At 36.4% G+C, this 8,858-nt stretch overlaps 1 protein-coding gene across 1 annotated transcript; it reads right to left on the minus strand.

Moving 5' to 3' along the window:
* Positions 1 to 556: 556 nt before the first annotated feature.
* Positions 557 to 8,606, minus strand: LOC111418625 (solute carrier family 66 member 3). Its single transcript, XM_023051226.2, has 4 exons — positions 8,315 to 8,606; positions 8,027 to 8,249; positions 7,848 to 7,968; positions 557 to 811 (listed from the first exon to the last, which is right to left on the minus strand). Exons 1-4 carry the CDS (start codon positions 8,479 to 8,481, stop codon positions 666 to 668), a joined length of 657 nt encoding a protein of 218 aa, XP_022906994.1. The 5' UTR covers positions 8,482 to 8,606; the 3' UTR covers positions 557 to 665.
* Positions 8,607 to 8,858: the final 252 nt, after the last annotated feature.

Raw genomic sequence — 8,858 nt, forward strand, 5'->3', positions numbered from 1 at the left:
GCGCGCTGGGGTTGCGCGCCATTGTCTTATTTCTTCTTTTCGGAGGCTAAAAGATTAAAAAAGGATAAAGAAGGAATTGAATGGAGAATGAATGGAGTTTGAAATACTTTAACATAAAGATTTAGGGAAGGTTTTTAAAAGAAATTCAAAAAATGTTCTTTGAATTTTAGTTAGGGTAATTAAGCTGTTGACTTTGAATTAATAATTTCTTGAAATATGGTGATGGAAACACAATATGCGAACTATTTTTAGATATGTAGTGTTCAACGTTTGATGGAGTATTTTCAGAGCACTTCTAAGACAGTACTTGAAATTACCGGATACTAGAATTATATTGCGGGAACAATAAAAACAGATTTAGAAATGGAAATTTCTAAACAGGGTATGTTAAACGAGGTGATCTAGGTTTATAAATAACATACAAATCACACTTTATAAAATATATTTATATTCGTAACAATAACAAGTAGTAAAAAAATGACTAAAATATTTGCCTCAAAAAGAAAAAAAAAAATAAATAGCTCCTACAAGTTTCCATCAAACCTATTCATAACAAATGGAAAGCAATACCATTTAAAATTATTACCGATTAAGAATTAAAACATATCACATTCCGTTTATATCGCCTACAAAAAGAATGGAATTAATTCACACTAATAGTAGCTTCAGTCATCTCGCTTTGCTGACTGCGCATATATGAATTGAAAGTAATAAGCAGTACACATCACCAATGAACTCAAAGATGTGTTTATTATAAAATTGAGCAGTAATGCAAAATCCCCAGAATCGACTAATATCGTAAATATACGTGCTGAAAATTATATTAAATTATTAATAGAATATGAAAAAAAAATGATAATAGTAATGAAAATAAAATATATGTGAGAGCAAATTTGAGTTAAAATATTATCTAGATGTGATTGTGAAATTAGAAAATATATTTTGTAATAAACTACAAAAAAAAATGATAACTTTTATCAACTTTGAATTTGTATGTTTGGTTGCTTGCATACCAAGTCATCAAATTCTGTGTCTATCATAACAATACATTTTTTCTAGACTAGTTAAAAACTAGTTTTGAGTTACTCTCTATTAATCTTATGAACACAGTCATACTTTTAGAAATTTCCACTAACTTCATGTAACTACATTAATAAAATTAATTTTTGTTTTGTCAGATAGTTAATAAATTAAACTAAGGCATACTTAACCCAACTTAAGTAATCCTACACGCATTGCATTTGGAGTTCTCGCGAAAGAAGAATGAGGGAAATATGATTTATAATATGTAGGCAACAGAAAAAACCAGAACAGGAAGTAGATTATAAAACGACACTGAGCAAACAACGATCATAATTATAAGTAGACACGGCAGAGAGCAATGTGTGTAAACTACAAAGAGGTAGGAATGTATTCCATGACAATACAAGATTTTGAAAGAATGGTCGCGATTTAAATGTTTAAAGAGTATATCTTAATGAGTACACATGTGTGAGATGATGTGAAATCAGAGATATTACGAGGAACATCTTAAATTTCATAAAACTAAATAGATCAATACGAAAGACGTAGAATACAAAGGCAGATAACGGGTGGGGATGAGAATATTGTATTGAAATTTAGTTTGTATCACCAATAAATATAAATAGTTTTAAATCCGAAGCTGCATAAACTTCTCGATTAAAAAGTTATTAGCAGAGATACTACAATCTAGAGCGTTATAGAGGTGGTAGCCGAAGTGGCTTTTTGTCGAGGAACAATTTGGGTTCAGGTTGCTGACGTAGAAACGTAGAGGAGCTGTACAGCAGGCAATGAATTTCATTAGTACATAGGAACTTGTCCAGAAGAAAAGCTATCAGACGGTTGCGATGCTATTAGATGTCGAGAAGTCTCTATTCTGAAGAATAGATACTTCTAGATGAGAATGAGAGATAATGTGTCCAACGTAAGAAGAATGTAAGAAGGTCGGGAAACGATGATATAGACATAGTAAGAGTACGACGAAAAATAGAAGAAGTGTGTTCTTCAAGATGTGCCGCCGATGGAGGCATGTAGAAATGCGTAATATATTACAAGGAAGATAATAGATGGGGAATGGTTTAGTCGGTCAAAATGTACTCCCAATCCGATACTATTTTGCCGAGGATGACAGAGTGTCTGTTAGCAAATTCTTAATCCACATAGCTAACTCAGTGTGCCCATCGTGATACACTGTAGATGATGAACCAATGTCGGGTATGAGAATGCAATAATATTTGCCAAGCAGTTAAGAAAAAGGAAAATAATATTTGACAGTTTGTTGTTGACATAAAGTTTGATTAGAAGCTTAATGATATACGGAAGAAGTAGCTAAATTGGAAGACATTTAGAAAAAATATTTCCTTTCAAATTACTTTCTCTCCTCTTTTTTCATCAAAAGAGATAACATAGATCATTTCTCTTTCAGTGATATTTCAAAAATCAAGGTATCTGGAACAATATGAGGTTTTGAGCTGTTTTTGAAGTGGTCGATGAGCTTTTCCACAGGATTGAGGATACAAGACAACAGAAATGGTCGGAAACGGTAGAAAATCTGAACTTCCAGACCTCAAGCAGCTAAGCGTGGACTTTTCTGAGAAAATTGGTTGTAGTTTTGAAGGTTTTGTAGTTTTCGCAAAATTTTCAGCTTTTCCCGATAGGGCGAAAACAAAAGACGATAGGTGTTAAAAGTTTTCGGCATTAGCATTTTCTCGAAAAACCGAAATCATGACATCATGAAATCACACGTTTTTTCTATCACTTTTAGTTTCGGAGATAGCCTATGCGGACAACGAAATTGGGACACCTGTACACCAAAAGAAAACCTACAATCGAATTAAAACCGGAACTCAGGAACCTGTAGAATGAGGCAACGGAGACTGAATATGCTGACCTTTTCACATCTGAAAAAGTTGTAGCAGCGCTCAACGAAATCACAACAGAAAACGCACCGGGGCTTGACGGTATCAACTCAGAATTCGTAATAAATAGCGGAAAATACGCTAAACTTTAGCTGTCCAGATTCTTTAGTGATATAATCTAGACTGGTAACTTACTCAGAGAATTCAAACAAACAAAGATCCTGCAACAAAAATCCTAAAACCAAGAAACACAGTAAACTCACCTAATAGCTAGAGACCCATGGTCAGTAACATAAAAATTACTTGAAAGGCTCGTTTACAACAGAATCTGTCAGAAAGGCTAAAAGACAGCGTTGCGCAGGTCCTCTCGCTTTCAACTTATATTGAAGTAGGATTCCAAGGAAAGTTCAAAACTTCTGATGCATTCATTGATCCATCGACTGCCTACGAAACAGTATGGAGAGTATCATGATCTCTAAATTCTTCCGTGTTATGCCATGTAAATCATGAGCTCGCCTGCTAAATAATATGCTAAATGACAAAACATTCTGAGTTGTCACGGTGTCCTATGCTCACCAAGAAAACTCTTCAATGCAAGTCTAATCTATAGAGTGCATCCGTAAAGCAGTGTATCAGTCAGTAAATCAGATTAGATTCTGACAGCTAACCTAGAGAATCTGGGAAGATACTTCCGGAAATGGCGTTTTCAATCAAACACAGAACTGAGGTAACATGTTTTCATCTAAACAATAAACTCGTCGACAGAAAGCTTCTAATATAATTCGAGAACTCATGGGTTACTCACAACAATACACCAAAATACCTAGATGTTACAGTTAATAACACACTCTCATTCAAAGAACATATAGTGAAAACAGCGGAGAAACAAAAAAACGAGGAACAATGTTACACCAAAGGAGTGTGGAACAACAACGGGAGCCTCCAGTCTGCGCTCAACAGCCGTGAGCCCCGTCTTCTCAGCCCCTAAATACTGTGCGCCAGTGTAGCTTAATAGTCCTCATGTCCACAGAGTCGATGCTTAACTCAATAACACGATGAGAATGATCGCAGAGGTTATCAAAACTACTTCAATGGAATTTTTAATGGAATTTTTCGTTCCCCTTACTGAATCATGTACCACTCCCAAACCTGCACCCTATAAGTGCTATCACAAGAGAGTACAAGATCTTGAGCAATCAAACCGACCAATACACAAGCAGATTGCGGACACCAATTACACCCGCCTCCGATCAAAACAGCAGCCACTGCTACAGGCAAAGCATTCAGCCTGATTAACACTTGGCATCACGAATGGATAACAAACCAGAACAATCAGACCCCATGTATTACCCAAAAGCCTCCTAGCTTTGATTTACCACGCAAAATCTGGTCAACTTTAGACAGAATACGGAACTTGAAAATACGGCATGGTAGATACGTTTACTTTCTGCATAAATGGCACCAGACATTGACATCCTCCTGCGAATGGGGTGAAAATGAAACCGTGAAACATATTATAGAAGATGTAATGAATAAATGGGAGGCCTCAAAGGTAGCGTTACGCTAGAAAGAACTTCTAAATCACAGACAGGCGATGAGTATGATAATTACGTCGCAAAACAAAACCAAAGAGGTTTTATGCCTCAACAACACCTGAAGAGGTAGGAGCAGGAGTATATTGCCAGATACCTCGAATTAAGCAAGCTGACACCCTGGGTACGTACTGTACTGTATTCCAGGCGGAAGTATTTGCTATTGACATGGGTGTTAAAATCCTTCTTGAAAGAGGGGTGAAGAACATGACAGTACGAATTTTCTCAGACAGCCAAGCCGCTCACCAGGCGCTGCAAACCGTGAATACGGTTCTGGTTAATGATTGTAAGAGAACATTAAACACACTGAGTTGTGATAACAGAGTCTCTCTGATCTGGGTTCCGGGTCACTCTGGGGTTGCTGGCAATGAAGCGGCAGATAAGCTAGCACGAGATGACAGCGCTGAAGCGTTTGTGGGGCCGGAACCAACAGTTGGTGTATCATTTGCGATGGCCAAATATAGGATTGGACTGTGGGCTGAAGAGAGACTTCGCCTACTGTGGACCAGTTCTCCTGGAATGAGACATGCTAAGGTGTTTATTAACATCGCCACTGTCAAACCCGGGAATATTTTAGGACTTGCCCGTAGTAGCATAAAAGTTCTAATGGGTGTTTTTACTGGGCACTGCCTATTAAAAGCACATCTCAACTTGTTGGGTGTAGCCGACGATGTTGAATGCAGACTATGTGCGGAGGAAACAGAGACGGTTGAGCATATTTTATGCCACTGCCCCTGCCGTTAACAGTACCTTATCAAGGACCTACACATACCCTAAACCTTTGGAGAGATACAGATATAGATCTTATAGGTCGCGGTGACAAAAGGAGCCACTCCTCGCAGCAATAATATTATTTTAGAAGATTGAACTAAGACAACCAATGATGGACTACCTGAAGATTACTGTGACTGTGATTGTCATTGCAATTATATAATGGTATATTGTTTTCATATTATATTATTTCATACTATTTTATTTTGTCTTATACGCTGAAAGGCAAAAAAACCGACCACTAAAATGTAGCCACAATTTCAAAGCTGGCTTACTCGCGAACCACTCATTCGATTTGATGATTCTTTTTTTGATCGAAATGTTGATTCTTCTGTAATAATCCTGCGATAGAAATTTTTATTCGGATATTAATTGGAGCATATATGGGGTGCAAGAATGAGAAAACCTTTTTTTCTCGAAATTTGTAATACCCTGTGGGGTGCAGCTGCTACAGCAGAGGGTGTTAACTGGAATCAAACGGTAGCCCAATCTTTTCTGAGCATTTTGTTTTTTTATTCACTCTATTATATCTGTTACTAACGAAGATGTAGTATTTTAAAGCGATCGCCTGTGAAAACAAGACGTGTGACGATAGTAGCTGATGACCGTTTTATTGTTCTAAGCAATCGTAGAACGACAGCTGTAGAAGCTCGGTGTCGTCTTCAAATGGTGCATGTTGTTGATGTCAGTGAGACCACCATTCGCTGAAAACTTGCTAGATGTGGTCTCGCTGCTTAATCTTTGTTAAAAGTGGCGCCTTAAATCACTGACCTTGAAAACAAAAACTGGGCACCCGAAATAGTTTTGCAGAAGGACTTACATTTTCTTAGAATTACAGAATTACGTACGTCCTTCATTATTGTAAACATCTGTTGACAAATAAACAAGAAAACAAACTTAATTTAATGTAACAATTAATAATAACACGAAAATTAATAGCGTGTGTGCCCCCCACGAGCTAAAATAACCTCATGTAGTCGACGCGGCATAGAACTGATTAGGTTCGTAATTGATTCCTGAGGAATTGCGGCAAACTCTTTTTCAAAAGCAATTCGTAACTCTTGAAGGTTGTCCGGTAGGACAGGACGACGACGAATGGGTCTCTTAAGTTGGTCCCAAAGATATTCAATAGGGTTAAGGTCCGGGCTGCACGCTAGCCACTCTATCCATTCAATACCCTACTTCATCAAGATATTCGTTAACCACACGTGCTACGTGCGGTCGCGCATTGTCATGCATTAGCATGAATCCGTCACCAATAAAATGGGAATAGAACCTCCATGGACTCTTTCCGAAATTGTGCAGGTCGCAAACCTTTCATTACGACGTCTCCACACTCATTCTCGACCATCAGGTGACCGGAGACAAAATCGGGACTCGTCAGTGAAGAGCACCTTACCCCATTGTTCCATTCCCTAATTCATGCCCAAATTGAAGACGTGCTCGCCGATGTCTCTAGAGCAGCCAAGGTCTTTTGGCAGGTCTTCTTGCAGTCAGATCACTTTTATCAAGTCTTTGATGAATAGTTCTTTCACTAACGTCAACCCCACGCACCATTTGAAGACGATGCCGAGTTTCTACAGCTGTCGTTCTACGATTCCTCGGAGTGTTTAGAACAATAAATCGGTCATCAACTGCTGTTGTCACTCGTCTTCTACCGGAACCTTGCCGCCTAGTGAAATTTTCTGTTTCCACATATCGATTCCAGGCATCCTGAACTGTTGCTCAGGATCTAACTAACAAAATAATAATCTATCTAACAAAATCTAACTGAACTGTTGTTCAGGATGCCATCCTCAATTAAAGTAACAATACGCGCAACATCAGTTACTGACAATGGGATTGCTATTATGTTAAAAGACTGTAAAAATCTTTAACAACTGTCAATTTACTATTCGAAACAAATGACATACGCTACCTAGCGCGCCACATTAGATTTCTTATGCTTGTTTGTACAGGCATTCGTTTTAAAACACTGCATCTTCGTTAGTAATAGAAATAATAGAGTGAATAAAAAATAAGATGTTCAGAAAAGATTGGGCTACCGTTTGATTCCAGTTAACACTATCTGCTGTAGCAGTTGCACCCCACAGGGTATTACAAATTTCGAGAAAAAAAAGTTTTTCTCGTTCTTGCAGCCCGTATATGCTCAAATTAAAATCTAAATGAAAATTTCTATCGCAGGATCAAAAAAACAATCATCAAAATCGAATGCGCGGTTCGCGAGTAAGCCAGCTTTGAAGTTTTGGCTAATTTATAGTGGCCAGTTTTTTTTTGCTAGTCAGTTTATTTTATATTTTGATTGAGATTTCCGTTTTTGTTGTGTCTTGATTCCATACACTAAATAAATTTGTAAATAGTTGTCCAACATTACTCTAGCTTCAGTTTGTTCACAGCTCTTATCTTTTACTAAGATCCTAATGATAAACACAGAATTTGACACATCCAAAGTCATGTTAAGCTGTGACTTCAGGTAATTTATAAATTGTTAATTAGATATATTTTACTTTTGGGTTCTGATTTTGTAAGCAAAATTATAATATTTTAAGGATATTACTTAATGTTTTTAATATCAAAAAAGTGTATTATGAAGTTAGAAACTTACTTGCATTAGTGAATGCTGATATAAACCAAGTCAACAAACTCACAGAATCTGCATTCTTTAATCTAACCATTTCTAAGAGTTGTACAACCTTAGATGATGCTCCAATAGGTGTACACATTGGCTAAAAATATAAGAACTTGAATTAAACTGCAATAATAACTTCTAAATCTATTACATACCACTAAATAAGACAATACAGACATGGGAACTATGCCAAGAATAAAAGCTGCAGCAAACGTAAAATATATTCCTGCTCCAATTACAGCATAGATATTTAAATAGCCTTTAAAGTACATCACTAATAATATGAGCGAAAGATTTTGGATTAAAATTATTGGGTATTCCATATAAGTTAAAAGTGCATAACCATTTCGAAAGTTATATGACAACATTATAGTATAACTAAAGCAAAAACATATAAAAATTACCCAAAAAACCGATGTTATAAAACACTTGATTGTTTCAACCTTGTCAACTCCATTAAAAGTCCAATTAAATTAATACCTCTGGCATGTTTTAACTTTAGCACCGTTATTATTTGGGGTATCTTCAATATAAAACATATGGCGATTGTTATCACACTCAAAAAGTCCGCTGTGGTTTCCAAAATTTGTTGAAAAGTCAAGAGAGGCATCGCGATTTACACTCTAAACCAGAGAATAGTTACTCTGTCGCTCTAAACACATACATAACCTAAAAGATTTAAAATTAATTTAATCGTATCCCTACCAAAGAACGCAATCTGGCGCTGCAAATAATCGTGCAACCTAGTGCGCAATCGCAAATCATTTTTACTCGTTCAAGTTCTTAAAAAAAATTATAATAATAGCTCAGTATCTACAAAACTGATAAGAAATAGTGTAAATTCATTGCTTGTTAATTATATAAGGATACAAATTTTTCCATATTAAACTTTTAAGTACGTCGTATTCACGTAAAATTGCTAAAAAAGTAGAGTGATGTTTATTTTTATATTAGTAAAAATAACTGAAAATAAAAGGCCTTTCATGG

This window comes from Onthophagus taurus, chromosome 1, assembly GCF_036711975.1.
Source record: "Onthophagus taurus isolate NC chromosome 1, IU_Otau_3.0, whole genome shotgun sequence".
In the NCBI taxonomy this organism is placed as follows: Eukaryota; Metazoa; Arthropoda; class Insecta; order Coleoptera; family Scarabaeidae; genus Onthophagus; species Onthophagus taurus.

Bases quoted from the DNA above. Each gene is read 5' to 3' on its own strand.
- LOC111418625 (XM_023051226.2), bottom strand. From the start codon at position 8,481: ATGCCTCTCTTGACTTTTCAACAAATTTTGGAAACCACAGCGGACTTT. The intron at 7,969-8,026 runs GTATGTAATAGA...TTATATTTTTAG, and splicing joins CTGTATTGTCTTATTTAGTG to CCAATGTGTACACCTATTGG. The intron at 812-7,847 runs GTAAGTTTCTAA...TATAATTTTCAG, and splicing joins ATCAGCATTCACTAATGCAA to CACGTATATTTACGATATTA.